Source organism: Carassius carassius, chromosome 12 (genome assembly GCF_963082965.1).
Source record: "Carassius carassius chromosome 12, fCarCar2.1, whole genome shotgun sequence".
NCBI classification, from domain to species: domain Eukaryota; kingdom Metazoa; phylum Chordata; class Actinopteri; order Cypriniformes; family Cyprinidae; genus Carassius; species Carassius carassius.
The window spans coordinates 5,041,870-5,057,561 of NC_081766.1; the positions used below are offsets into that span (position 1 = coordinate 5,041,870).

The 15,692-nt window shown below is 34.3% G+C and overlaps 1 protein-coding gene across 18 annotated transcripts in view; it reads right to left on the reverse strand.

The window, feature by feature from the left end:
- mbnl1 (muscleblind-like splicing regulator 1) overlaps positions 1-15,692 on the reverse strand; it is a 56,421-nt gene that overhangs the window by 26,414 nt on the left and 14,315 nt on the right. For 16 of the 18 annotated variants that reach the window (XM_059563145.1, XM_059563144.1, XM_059563147.1 and 13 more), the window contains exon 2: positions 8,706-9,299. In XM_059563145.1, coding sequence (XP_059419128.1) covers positions 8,706-8,879 — 174 coding nt within the window. In that variant the 5' untranslated portion in view covers positions 8,880-9,299. Of the gene's footprint in view, positions 1-8,705; positions 9,300-15,331; positions 15,664-15,692 lie in introns of those variants that run through there. The other 2 variants (XM_059563142.1, XM_059563143.1) reach the window with 2 other exon arrangements.

Below are 15,692 nucleotides of genomic sequence, written 5' to 3' on the forward strand. Positions count from 1 at the left end.
GTTTGAGTTCATGTTGAAATCTCAGACTTTGGTATCTTGGCCCAAAATGTCTGAGGCAGCTCTTCTCGAACTCTTTATTCTCTATCTCTACCTAAAAAATAGAAATAACTGAGATAATAATGATATCTCATTAACTTAATGGTGGAGTATAATCTAACAGATGGAACCAAACATTAGCCATACAATAAACTGACTTTAGAGTTCAGTAGCAGGATAATGTTTAGCTTTGGTTTTTAATAGGTGTTTAGTGTAGTGAAACCCTGACAAGAGTGTTGTGTGTTTGCCATTACCTAACGAATGTAAATAAAGTGAGTCACACACAACTAAAAAGAAAGACTTTGGTCTCAGACTTTGGAATGTAAGCTTGGTGTCAAAAATAGCCATATACAGAAAGAGTGAGCACACACACACACACACACTTGAGTTGATATGGGGTCAGAGATGACGTGAGCTTTGAAGGCTTCGAGTGTGTGCAACATGAGATTGACCCAGCCGCTATGATGACTTGTGTAGAAGCTGACTGAGTTCAGCTGAGCTAGCTAAATGGTCCAAAATAAGAAAAAAACAATAATCTATTACTGAATGTTGAACTGCAAGAAAACCCAGAGGAAAACTTTATTGATCAGAGGTTGCTCGCTCTTCTTAATTATGTTTCAGTATCAAATGTTTCCTAAAGTTACTTGAGAAAAATAAAAACATTTAGCATTTGACAATGTAGAATTTTTTGTATTGGCTTTTATTTGTATATTTTCAGTTTTATTGTAACTACTTTAAGTTCTAGTAAATTTGTAAAAAAACATGTGTCAACTTATTAATTTATATGCTATTTCAAATTAAACTTATTTCTGTTAGTTACCAGTTCAACATTTCTGATTTTCATTTAATATTTTTATTTATTTTTCATGTGATATTTTATTTAACTTTTATTCAAGCCAGGCAACCTTTTTTAACTCAGAAAAAAAAGTGCCCATTGTAGGAGAAACAATGAAGATATTAAATAGGCGTTGTTTGTCATTTTTCTTTCCTAGGAGTATCAAGCTTGTGGGAGAGAACATAATGAATGTATACTGAAATAATCATAGGCGTTGTGTTGATTTGAAAAGAGGGCAGGAACATTAAGCCAAGTGTCTCTTCTATATAATTACAGCTGCCACCGTCACAGGAAAACCCTTTAAATTAGTTACCATTTGGCATCTTTAGTCAAGAAAACCCAGATTAAATCATTTGCTGTCAAAATTAAGTCCATTAACAGTAAGATGCCTTTGCTAATGGATTTGCAGGCAACAGTTTTGCAGCTGGTGAAGTCATACATAACAATGCAAAGTACATAAAATGCAATTAACAACAGCTAAATGTCAAAAAATCTGTAATTTCATAAATTCACATGCTAATGTCAAGCAACATCACTGTAGCTACACAGTAGCATTCGCAAGAGATTCTGGCTTCCACACCTCGCCACTGACAACAAATCGCACATAACATCTCTTCTGAGCATCTAGCCTTAGAAATGTTATTCTTCTGATGTCTTCATGCTATGTCTTGATCTGTTTGTCTTTTCTTTTGACGAGGATCAATATTAAAGGGCAGGGCAGGTTCAAGCTTGATGGATGAATGCTAATGTAACCCTGAAAGGTCCTTACAGCTAAATAAGTTCAGATTTAAAGCTAAGTGTAAAAGTGTGTCGTTTCTTGAGCTCAACCAATGACGTGAGGTTGGGGCGGGACTATCTGTCTTTCTGACCAATTCCAAATGTTCAGGAAACCTGTTTGAAAGCAATCATTATTTTAGCAAGGTTTGTGATGCTAGTGGCACAAAATCACACACTTTACCCTTAAAAAAATAAAAAAAACGTCAGAAACCAGAAACTAGAAATCACTGATTAGGTGATCAAGAAAAATGTATTATTATCAGTGTTTTACTGATGAATGTAATTCAGTTCATTAGACTATGTAGTCCATTGGAAGCAACTAAAACAGAATTTAATTGATGTGCGGTTGCAGGTGTACAAATATCGTCTATTTTACATCGGCTTTGAACATCCTATTTAGCATTCAGATTTGTCTTGTGTGACTGAATAAGGTCAAAGGAGCGTTCGTTACCAGCAAACAGCGCCATTAAACTGGAAAGATCCCTCTGGTATATTGCATAATTGCACTTACTCGAGCCAAAATGGAGAGAAAAGCGTTAAAGGGGAGTGCTGGTCCGCCCTACTACTGGGTGATCTCAACTTCACCTCTTTCTTGTCGGATCTCATGAGGGCTGCTGGGAAGGGAAAGTATATTTGACTATATTCAGTCAAATGATTTGCATGAATGTAAATACACTGTTGAAAGCATAGATACTTTGTGTTGTTTCTGGATTAGTATGTGTGTGCGCATGTGTGTGTCTGCACCAGTGTGTTTTAGGCGCCTGGTCATGTGATACCTGTTCTAATTATATCATTTAAAGAAGGCCATCCACGATCTGCTCTAATCGTTAAGCTGTGAGCTGCACTCATAACGCAGTGACATACATAAAACCACTACATGAAACAGATTTAACTTCCATAATGTGTCATACACTACCTTTCAAAAGATTAAGGATCAGTAAGATTTATATGTTTTTTAAAAGAAAGTATAAAAAAAAATCGGGTCTAAAAGCTCCCGGGGGTAATTATGACATTAAACACGATCATTCTGACATGAAAAAAGGATTTATCTACTTCAAAGTTATACAAACAACGATGAATTGCATACAAGTCAGGAACATTTACATATAGTCAAATGTTTTCATGGATGAAGATGCACCTATTTGGTCTGTTTTGACCCACACGTAGATCTTCCTGTTTCTTTGTTCCCACCAAAACCTGTGCAGTGGCCATCTTGGCTCTGGGAGCCATATGGCTGGTCTGTTTCTCATTAGAGATGAGGAAACTGGCCAGCAGGCTCAAACATCTCTCACCCACATCAGCTTCACTCAAAAGCCACTTTTCCACTCTATGATCTTCCATTTTGCTAAGAGCAGAAGTGTAAAACAACACCAAATTCATAGCTGTTCCTCTCTCTCTCTCTCTCTCGCTTTCTTTTCTCTTTGAAAATTGCAGTTATTTTTTTTACAGGTTTCTTTTTCCTTCATATTAAAACTCCTTTTCTGTCAGTTTTATTTACTTCATTTGTTGTCACATTCGCTCTCTCTCTCTGCCAGTCTGGAAATATTTATACATCCAGTGATAACAGATCTATCATTCTGTCAGATGGAAGGATGATAGATAAAGCTGAGCAGTGTGTGTATGTGTGTGTGTGTCTGGACTTTGGCCCATGGCAGTCAGCGTCAGCAGCCTCACAGTGTGCTTTTCATCCAGCCAGCACGATTCAACATGGCCAAAAGAGCTGTTACACACAAACACACACACACAATAGACAATGTTCTTCTGTCCACATCTGCACTGAAACAATTTCTTTAGTTCTTTACCTCTCTTTCTCTCCCAAAACACACACTAACACGAGTCCAGCACTAGATTCACGACTCTAACTGGCCTTAATTCACAGTAGATCTTCTCATACGACTCAACTCGTCTGACGCAAAACACATGTTCATAGTTCATCTGTTTTTTACTCTTCCTCCTTTAGAAAACAGTACTGTGGCTCTGTGTCTGTGGTGTATGACGGTATATGTGACCCTGGAACACAAAACCAGTCTTCACCTGAAAACTGAACAGATAAGCTTCCACTGATGTATGGTTTATTAGGATCAGACAATATTTGACCGAGATACAGCTATTATAAAATCTGGAATCTGAGGGTGCAAAAAAATCTAAATACTGAGAAAATCGCCTTTAAAGTTGTCCAAATGAAGTTCTCAGCAATTCATATTACTAATCAAAAATTAAGTTTTGATATATTTACGGTAGGAAATTTACTAAATATCTTCATGGAACATGACCTTTACTTAATGTCCTAATGATTTTTGGCATAAAAGAAAAATCAATAATTTTTACCCATATAATTGTTATTTTGACTATTGCTAAAAATATACCCCAGCGCCTTAAGACTGGTTTTGTGGTCCAGGGTCACAAATATTATTAACTGTAATAAATTATCTTGCCCTTTAGTTTGAACTGTTTAGGTAATAAAAGGTCAACAAATTAATGTTTAGTATATTTAATATATAAAAAATTTTACATTACATTTTCAGAAAAAATATAAAATGTAGATATTTTATAGAATAAATTAAATACTATAATATAACATAATATTGTATAATCCATTCCAAGAAAGTAAATACACTGCAAATGTTTGGGTGGGTTAGGCTATATATAAATACACTGCAAATATATTTATAGTACAGACCAATATATATATATATTTGAATGAGAAGGTGTGTTCAAACTTTTGGTCTGTACTGTATTTATATATATATATATATATATATATACACACACACACACACACACACACACACACACGCACGCACGCACACACAAATATAAAGTAATTAACAGTTTTATTCAGGAAGCATTAAACTGAACAAAAGTGACAGTAAAGATATTTATTATTCATAATTTTACAAAAGTTCTAAATGTTTAAATAAATGCTGTCCTTTTGAACTTTCTAATTATCAAAGGATCATGACATTTTTTTATCATGGTTTCCACAAAATTATTATGCAGACGTTTTCAAAAAAATTCAGATTTTTCATGACAGGAAGAAATTATATTTTAAAATACATTACAATAGAAAGCACTTTATTTAAATTGTAATAATATTTCACAGTATGAATGTTTTTTTTTTTTTTTTTTTGTTCAAATAAATACAGCCTTGGTGAGCATAAGAGGCTTTTGTCAAAAACATAAAAAAAAAACTTACTGACTCCAAACTTATCATAAAGTATCATACAAAAAATAAAATATAATATAATATAATATAATATAATATAATATAATATAATATAATATAATATAACATAACATAACATAACATAACATAACATAATATAATATAATATAATATAATATAATATAATATAATATAATATGGTTTGGTATTACACTCTTATTAATTTTCCTGTGTTATTTAAATCCCATTTGAAAATTATAATAAAAATAATGAAAATAATAAATAAACAAACAAACAAACAAAAAATATTCAATGTCATAAAAAAATAAATGTTATTACTTTCATTGTAATGTCAAAAAAACCTATAGTATTTTTTTGTAAATGCTGTGTATTTTTTTAAAGGGTCTCGACTACTGCATGTGTCCAATATAAACAAATGTCTGTGTGTGTACAGTATGTGTGAGTGAGTGAGTGAGTGAGTGAGTGTGTGTCTGCGGAGGGGAACACCTGAAACATTGCCAAGCTTTCCCAGCAGACCTGAGACTTAGCTTGAATCCCCCTGCCAGTGTGTTTGTGTGTGTGAGTGTGAGTGTGTGTGTGTGTGTGTGTGTGTGTGTGTGTGTGAGTGCGTGTGTGTGTGTGTGTATTTGCTTTTCTCCTGCCGTGTAAAAATAGATGGAAAATTACAAAGTGGCATTCCCTACTGCTCTGGAAGGAAGTGGTCACACACACACACACACACACACACACACACTTTTACAGTACTTGGAGTTGTTTGCAAAGTCCTGGCGATGCAAATTAACACATAATAAACTCATAACTGATGTTTTTAATATTTCAGCAAATTTAAACATTTTAATAATTCAGCACATGCGGTCTTTTTAATATTTAAATATATTTAGTTTTATGAATAATTTAGTAGCTCAACACTAAGCCAAACATCGGATGACATAAACTAGAGTAATGGATTGGTAGAACTTCACAGAAACTGATCCTGGACAGATGTGACATAGGCCACAATTCATTTATCAAAGCATCAGGCATAAACGATAGTGGAAAAACCTTTTAGACACGCTTGCTAAGACAAATCACTATTATTATTATTGCTCATATGTTGGTTAAGATGGTTTAAAAAAAGTCACTTGATTTGCGCTATAGACATGAATGATGTGTCAGATTATGTGGATTAATAAGAAAAGGTGTGCTAAAAAAAAAAAGTGTTGGCGGATGATAAAACGGGTGAAAAAAAAATCTAAGATGAAGAATGGACATGAGTCATATAAAATCACAAGGTGAAGTATTTGATTTTTGGTCGCAGCGGTAGAGCACTAGACGTGGGCCAACACCCTATAGCAACCAACTAGCAAATTTGCAATGCCCTAGTAACCACACAGTACACCCTCATCATCACAGTACATACAACATCACAGTACATACAACAACATCATAGCAATGCTCTAAAACATTGTGAATACCTTAGCAACCACAGGATGTCCTGGTAGCATCCACAATACACTTGTACCACCACTACTCACATTTTCTTGAGCCACAAATTTTATTTAAAAGAAATCCATTTAAAATGTACTTAAAATTAATTTATTTTAAATAATTAATAATAATTCCTCATTTTTTTTATAGCAAGTAAAATGTTATGTATAATATAATAATATTATCTAAAATATAATTATATTATAGTATATTCTATTTTTATAGAAAATATGAATCATATTTTTACATAAAAAGTAAAGTATTAATTATATATACGTCCCAATATACGCATCCAAATGGCTTCTGCTAGGCATTACAGACTTTTCTGTCTTTGGACCAATCTTGGGGTCTGCACTGATGGATGTGGTTTTTGGAGTTATTAGCGGGAAGAGCAGGGGGCTCATGGAGGAGCAGCTACTGGCTGTATCAGGCTGTTCATCATAAAGGATTTGGATCTGAAGAGAGCAAATACTCCATTCAGAAGGGAAATGGGAAGGACGGAAACATGGGCATTAGCTTCTTTCTCTGTACATATATTCTCATATTTTGAGGATTTGTACTATTACTAGTGGCTTTGTGCTGAATAGTCAAAGGGTTTAAAAATACAATAATGCCATATAATTATCAGCATTAAATGAAACCCATTATCGTGAATGCCAAATCAGCTTAATGTCCTCTTATTCATCCAGGCTCGGGTTCTGGTGGTTTCAGAGTGCATTAGCTGCGATGAGTGTCTATTTGACTCGAACAAATGAGGAACTGAACCAAAACTGCAGAAAAAAGCAGAGACCTCAGCTAGTCTTGTCCAAACATAAGAGATTCAGTGTGTTATTATAAGACGGCAAAGTGCAGAATAATCAGTTTATGTTTAGTCTTCTTCTGTGAGAGACCTGGATTTGAACATTTGTCGAAATGTTTTGTAACTCAGGAACTTCTCTGCAAAACATTTAGGATTCCTGTCATATAAAGGCTGAGGCTTGTTCTTTTTGTGACAATGATCATCAGTTTCAATAACAATCATGACGGCAATGCAGATGTGTTGGCATGGTGATGGTTCCTCCCATAAGTATTGTGGTCTAGACTAGTAAGCCTGTAAAATAAATGGTCATTTAAAAGTCCCTGCACTTTACAGTGCAGCTGATTTACATTTTTATATAGTGTGTGGAACGCTCTTGTTAGCTTCCAAAGTAAGTAGGAAGAAGGAATTTACAGCTAAAGCCTCAGCTGTGTCATTCTGAGGTAAAACACTGGGCCATTTATACAGCCAGATAATATGGAAACTAATCTTGCTTGTTTTCATGCTCATAAAAGTGCTGTTTGACTAGTAAAATGAGTAAACTTGTAAAACCTTGTAAAAATCTATCATTAATGAATGAATTAGTCAGAATATTTGCATCAAAGGGATGAAGAAAAAGAAAATTAAAAACAAAAGTTGCTGTGGCCAAGTGGTTGCCGCAAATGCTTTGACACATTAAGCCCGCTCACGTGGGCAATGAGAGTTTTAGTCTAGCTTGCAACATCTTTTTTTTGTTTCTCCTCTTGCTCTTCCTTTCCTGTACTTTCTCTACAATGGTCAAAAATAGAATGTGTCCAAACCATCAAAAATAAAATAAAATAATAAAAATTAAAATAAAGCAAAATATAAACAATATTAAAATGTTAAAAATAAATCAATAAAAGGTTAGAAATAAAATGTTATATATATATATATATATATATATATATATATATATATATATATATATATACACACACACACACATATGAAGAGTTCATTTGTGTATTGTATTATTTTGTTTTATTGTGTTAGCTGTATTTTTAAATCATTTTTAACTTAATCAAAATAACTCAACTGCAGTTTGATTTAGATTGAAATGCACAATGAAAAAAACATATTTTTTGAAAATTGATAAAATCTGTTTTTGCTAATTAACTTTTCATACATGTATATATATATATATATATATATATATATATACATGTATAACAATAAATGTAAAGAATTTCAAAAATACAAAAAAAAAATTACTACAAATAAAACTAAAGTGATAATAAATATAAAAATACAAGTAAAATAGAAATAAAAATAAATAAATAAAAATAAAGATACAAAAGAACAGAATTTTTTAAAAATACATAATAAAAATAAAATTAAAAACAATCATCTGACAAACTATGGGCATACTAATGTGGTTGATGATAGTTCTAAACCAGCTTGCAAAAAAAAAAGTAAATAAATAAATCTAATTAAATAAATACATTTTTATACAATTAAAATTAATAATAATCAATACATTAATGTGACATATTCAGTTATGAAAGATCAGGCAGATTTCAACCAGAAACTAAATCTATTTATATGATATACCTGCAAGTAACGCTTGAGTCTGATGTGTTTCTTACCTTCAGTGAGTCAAAGCACGCGATGACTCTCCCGTTCTCCACCTGGCAGCTCTTGGCAGGATGCGCGAACTTGCACTCAACATCGGAGCGAGCGCACGTTCCCCGCTGAAACTCCCGACACACCTCCAGAGTCAGCCATTTTGTGTCCCGCATGTGAGCCATATTCATCGCCATCTCAACACGCTTTAGCGGCAAGCAAACTTCAATTCCTTTAAATCCCAAAGTGCTCTGGGTGTGCTTGTGTTTGTCCTTTTAAGAATGTTTCTCTCCTTAGATCATTAAGCTTCTCTTTCCTTGTGGATGCACACCAGGCCAAAGCAAAATAGACAAAAAATGTTGCTGCTAGGTAAAAAGTGTACTGCAGTAATGGATCCCAAAGCAAAAAATCCTTGAATCTGATTGGCTGATTCAATAGTGCCCACTTCAGCTCTGTGTGTTTGTGTAGGGGTCTTGTGGGGTCACAGAGATTTTAAGGTTGTGCGAGCAGCCCTTTCACTGATGTGGGCAGCAAGCAGGCAGGAAAGCTGAGGCTGGTACTATAAGCAGGTTCAAGCAGCGGCAGACGCAAGAAAGGGCACGATACTCAGTACCCACCTGCAACAGAGAAAATGACAGAACAGCTTTGAAAGACCTTCCTAAAGGGCTCTTCAGCAAACATTTTCATCAAGTGAGTCTGTGATTAAATCATTTCACTATGGAAGAAGTTATGCATCTTTAACTGAACCAAACTCAATAAGAAGCACTTTTGACTATTAAATTCTTAAAAAAAAAGATTTGGGAGTCTGTGTGTGTGTGTGTGTGTTTTTGACCCTTTAACATATCATATTGCTAATGTGACAAAAGTCACCAAGTATTGTCTCATTCTAATGAAGCCACAATTTTTACAATTTCAAAATATAAAAATTTTCGGTCAAAAATGACCAAAGTTAAATCATCTTATGGGACAGAAAAAGAAAGAAAAATCACCCAAATACTAAGTGTATAATCCTTATAATTTCTTTCAAAATATGTTGCATTATGCAACAATAAGCATTTCAAACTATATCATGCTACATTATCATCACATGAAGTCCTCATCATAAGACTATCACATGACCTCTGTTTACTTCAGCAAGCAATGTCCAGTTATCATCTCAGAAATAAACTTATTTTATATTTTTGATCCAGTTTCATCTAAAAATTGATAAAGTTGGGTGCACTGCAATATTCAATGCATATTATACTGATTACCGCACCTTTTAGCGGATGTGATAGATTATACAGATATTCTATACATATAGAAAATGCACAATTCTCTGAAATTGTGTTGATCTTGCATACTATTTAGGACAGACAGCAAAGGTAGAATTGGAACGCAGCCCATCCTCCACTTTATCACACTATCTCTCTGTCACTCGCCCTCGCTCTGTTTCTCCCTCACTCTCTATTAGACTCTCTCCAGCAGCATAAATCCTTCACACCCCTAAAAATGCCAGAAATGCACTGAAGTCTGCAGAATTCTGTCAGTCCGAGCAAACAATGTCACACACATTCCTGGACTAACACACACCTAACTGATAGACACACACACACACACACACACACACACACACACACACACAGGGTTCTTTCTTATACAAACAAACACACACAAAGCAGCCCTTCACAATCTGAAGTTCAGTGCAGGTTGAGGAAAACCGACCCAAATAGCACATCACAGCTACAGCTAAGAGCGGTGACATATCATTTAACAGAGACTGTGAAGGTGGAAAGTGAATGGTGAGGTCATTTCCTGTTTCTCTAAAGTGTTGCGCGACTCGTGGTGAGCCAGTCATCTGAAGAGATGTAGCAATGCTCCCGACCACATGCCAGTTAAGAGCAGCAGCCCAGTCCGAGAGAGGGTCAGAAACAACACCTTTACAAAACAAATCACCGTAAGTTACATGACATAGTTACTCCAGTTATTATTAATAGAACTGTGCTAGCTTGGTATTAGCCACCAGTTTCATAAAAAAAAGAAAAGAAACTAACAGAAATGACAAAGTTTTTCAAAGTTTCTTACACAATGATTCTTATTTAGAGACCAGATTATCACTGAGACTTGAGAGTGGCCTCTTTTGACTTGGGCCAGTAACCACCTATCAACCAATCAGAGCCCTCGTAACCATCCACAACAAACTGCTAAAAACCAGTCTCAAGTCTTTGGTAACTGCAAAGCAACACCCTGACATTGGTGCAACAAATTCTGCATGTGTGAGCACCACTTACAGAAAATGTTACAAATCTTAAAAATGTAATCAGCATTCTTTAGTAGTAAAAACAAACAAACACATAAAATGTTTAATAATATAATATAATATAATATAATATAATATAATATAATATAATATAATATAATATAATATAATATAATATAATATAATATAATATAATATAATATAATATATAAAGACATGTTAAAACAAATAGTAAATGAAACAGAACTATATTTATTTTAGTATTATTTTTATTTATTATATATATTTAATGTATTATAAATAAATCAAAACAAATAATAAAGTTAAATATATAATTATAATTTAATAGTTTATAATAACTATTTATAATAATTTATTACAATAATTTAAATAGTTTAGAATAAAACATAAATAAATACATAATAAAGACATTAGGGATGGGACGATAACCGGTTTTATTGATAACCGTGATAAAATGTGCTGAAGGTTAGTAATATCGTTTAAAAATGAATTATCATTAAAACCGTGTTTGATTATCGCGGTTTTAATAACTCACTATTAAATCATGTCCAGCCAGCAACAGTCTGACGCAAGCACAGCGCACAATGTTTTTTTTGTTTTTTTTCGAGAAGGAATGGCGAAAGTCAGTGACTTTTCTACGCTTTTCTATACTTCTACACTTTTCATTGTAAGGAAGGAAATGCCACAGAATTTAATCTTTCTTTAAATTAAGTGCATAGAGTTGCTTGTTTTATTAGTTGTTTGTTGATTATTAAATATAAAACTTGCTGAAATGTTTTCAGTGTGAGCATCAACTATTTTTGAACACTTTCATCTCGTTTCAACAAAACCGTGATAATATTGATAATCGTGATAATTTTAGTCACTATAATCGTGATATTAAATTTTCATACCATCCCATCCCTAAAAGACATGTTAAAACAAATAATAAATGAAACAGAACTATATTTATTTTAGTATTATTTTTATTGATTATATATTTAATATTTAATGTATTATACATAAATCAAAACGAATAATAAAGTTAAATATTTAATTATAATTAAATAGTTTATAACTATTTATAACAATTTATTACAATAATTTAAATAGTTTAGAATAAAACATAAATAAATACATAATACATACATGTAAAACAAATAATACATTCAATGAAATATAAATGTTTAATAATATATAATATATTATATAATATATTATAAATAAATAAATAAATAAAAACAACCTTGGTTCATTAGCAGAAATATGGTTATCATGGTAAATTTTTGTAAGAGCACTATGCTACCTTGGTCAAGTACACTATAAAACAAAATCAAACCGCTATGTTCACTCAAAGAGCTGTAAAAGAAACAAATGTCCACAAAACACACACACACACACAGAGTCACACACACACACACACACACACACACACACACACACACACACACACACACACACACACACACACACACACACACACACACACACACACACACACACACACACACACACACACACACACACACACACACACAGAGCTCTGTTTATGGAATGACATATTTTAATCCAATAAGACTTTCAGTGTTGAGGCAAACTGGATCCTGGGAACGATGGACACTCAAAACAGGCTAAATGATTTTGTGAAATGAAAAGAAAGTGATTGCTCTGGATAAAGTGGCCATGCAGCGTGATTCTGATCTTGCATTAAACAGGCTCATGCCTGCGTTATCTGTGTTAACTGAGAAGTGGAATAATCACCATGACAATTAGAGGAAATTCATGCTCAGACTTGGATTCTACTTTAAGATCAACTTTCACTTGAACATGATGCTGTTTCTTTGGTCCCTTTTTTCAGTTAAATGATTTGGCTAATATATCACTGTATATCTCCCACAATCCGTTGCAGTGGAATAACAATTCTTAGAAGTTGCTGCAAGGTCAAACAAGGAGAGAAAAATAAGAATGATAGCAAGGGAGAGACAGAATGATCTGGAAGCGTGCCAATCAAAGCCCATTAAAAAGTCAAACATTTTTGCCACTGGGAGGAGAACTGGATGTTATGTTCTCTTTTCAGAAATGGAAACTATTTCAATGATTCACATGAATGAGATATTAAGCGTTTCATTCTTTTTGCACTTTGGCTCATGGCTTTATTTACATCTGTACTGATGTCTAATATGCTCCTGCCAGTGAGAAATGCTTGATTGAACATTTGATCTTCTGTGGCTCTGTTTGTAATTGGACAGCCGTGCAATATTAAAGAACAGCTTTTTAAATGCAGGAATTATAATGAAATGTTAAAATCCGTCTGAGTTTAGTCTGTGTCTAGGAAACAGAAAACAAACTCTCCCTGCATAAAGCTTTGACACGCAGAGTATTAATATTAAAAAAGCAGATTTTAAATAACATCTGTAATAAACAAACTAGCTACATCCTATATGGGAAAACGTTACCATTTAAGGCTGTAAAAGTGTGTCATTAATGAGCCGCACCAACAACTTTATAAATAGAAGGATAAGGAAATACAACACTAACCAAGAAGATTTTAACAGTATGATGTCACAGAACCTTAGTAAGTTCCAAAAAGAACTTTATGTCGTTAGTTAGTAGTTATAATATATAGAGAGATCAGTGTATTTAAAAGCTTTAGTTGCATGAAAGAATCCAGAAAACAAGCCATTGACCTCAACATAAAGAAATTCTTCAAATCTCCAAAGAACCATATAGCAACCCAAGAATCTTAACAAATACACTCAAAAATTAAGGTTATGTGACGCACATCACCGTAATGTCGAAGATCAAACCATAGCATTAAACTTTCAAGAACAAATCTGTCAGTTTATTTCAGAAAAATCCTCAAAACAACACAACTACAACCTTATAAGAACATTTTGAAGAACACGGGTAACCAAGCTGACGGTATCCATTGCTTTCCATAATATTTCTTTCCATGCTATGGAAGTCCAGGGCTACTGTCAACTATTTGGTAGACTACATTCTTCAAAACATCTTTTGGGCTCAACAAAAGAAAGAAACTTGTACAAGTTTGAAATGACATGAGGGGGAGTAAATAGGATTTTCATAGGGCATACCTTGAGAATTTTTCTCAACTTATCAGACAGTCTGAGAAAAAGAATGTATTTTAGAATGTCACTATGCAATTCAGAACCAAAAATCTTCTGATCTGTAATCAGGCACCGTGTGGATGCTCTAAAATGCTGATTACAATGCTCCAATTCAGCTGAACCCAAATTAGCATCTTTTTCCAGCATTAATGCATGAAGAAATTGGCCTGAATCTGGGTGGAGATCAGAAAGGTGTGCGGGCAGCTAAGATGATTATCTAAACCACAGCCTTCCATCGTTTGACTCAGATGTGTGTAGGTGATGATTGCCATGTTGGAAAGGGTTGAAAATAGCATCATCACCATGGTTACACAGCACAAAGATTCAAGCAAATGCTCTTCTACCCAGTAACTCAGTAACTTCTAACCCAGTAGTGCACGGCTCTAAATGTTCTACAAAGCTATGTGAATGGGAGAGATCAAAGATTAATGATTTAGTATGCTATTTAGTATGTTATTACCAATTCAAATGAAAATAGTTAGCAATACAGTAATGCAGTTTGATGAGAGTTAGGAATTTATTGAAACAAGAAGTAATTTTTTTCTACGACGCCCTCTAGATGCGCAAAACTCACAAACATGTTGACACGTCCAACACGCGGCTGCCATCAGACACATTTCATTAGTAGAATTAAAGACAACAGGAATTGTTTGCATGGAAAAAATATCCCAGATAAAACTCTAGCATGTAAAGAAGAAAGAAATGCAAGAATGTTAACGAGAACGAGGATAAGATGTGTTCGCTAGGAGATGTGAGATGCTATTATAATACCTAATGGTGGTGCAACACATTAATCATATCAACCATTGTTTAAAAGTTAGCATATGGGATTAAACCAGTTTTTTAGCATCAACTTTAAAATCCATGATGATTCATTGTTTTCGTCTCTAATGGTGTCTAGCCGAGCTAGTCTTAACAGAATCAAATGCAAAATACAGTGAAGTGTGCTTCCATGTGCTCATTTTCGCAACACTTTCACTTTCTCGACTACAGGATGCTGTCGACCAAACCCAAAGACTTGGCGCCAGACCACCCTGACGGATCATTTGTTTATTCCCCCCCCCCCCCCCCCCCCACAAAAAATGGTCTCTTCAAACAACCGAAACAATTGCTTTAATCATATGCCACCAGTCAGTACTTAGCATTGACTTCTCAACGACGACATTCGTTTCTCGCTTTCTAATTTCCCACCGTTCTAAATACTCTGCAGCACAGTGAAACAATAACCCATATAAGTGCAATAAAAGTCAGCACAACCTGTCCTTAAGCAATCTTTCCTTACATGTTTCCGTTTCAATGCAGGAAAGCTACCGTGAGCAGCCGACGAGCAGACATGCGAGAGCTCGAATCCATATGTTTCTCTCTGCAGTGTGAGTGTGTTCAGCGTTTACTTACATGACTGCACAGAAGAGTGACGCACTCAGACAGAAGTGAAAACCTGCGTCAACATCTCTCTCCCCTCTCTTTTCCCTCTCGCAGACAGTTACGCTCTCACACACACGCCCCTGTGCAGTCACAGGGTGCCTGACTGGGTCCTACCGCTCTGAAATCTAGCACGAGCCATATTAGGAATCAGCAGTTAAACATGTCACACGTAATTTACATGTGGGGGGAGTGGAGAGTGCAGCTCTGTCGTAAGAGGA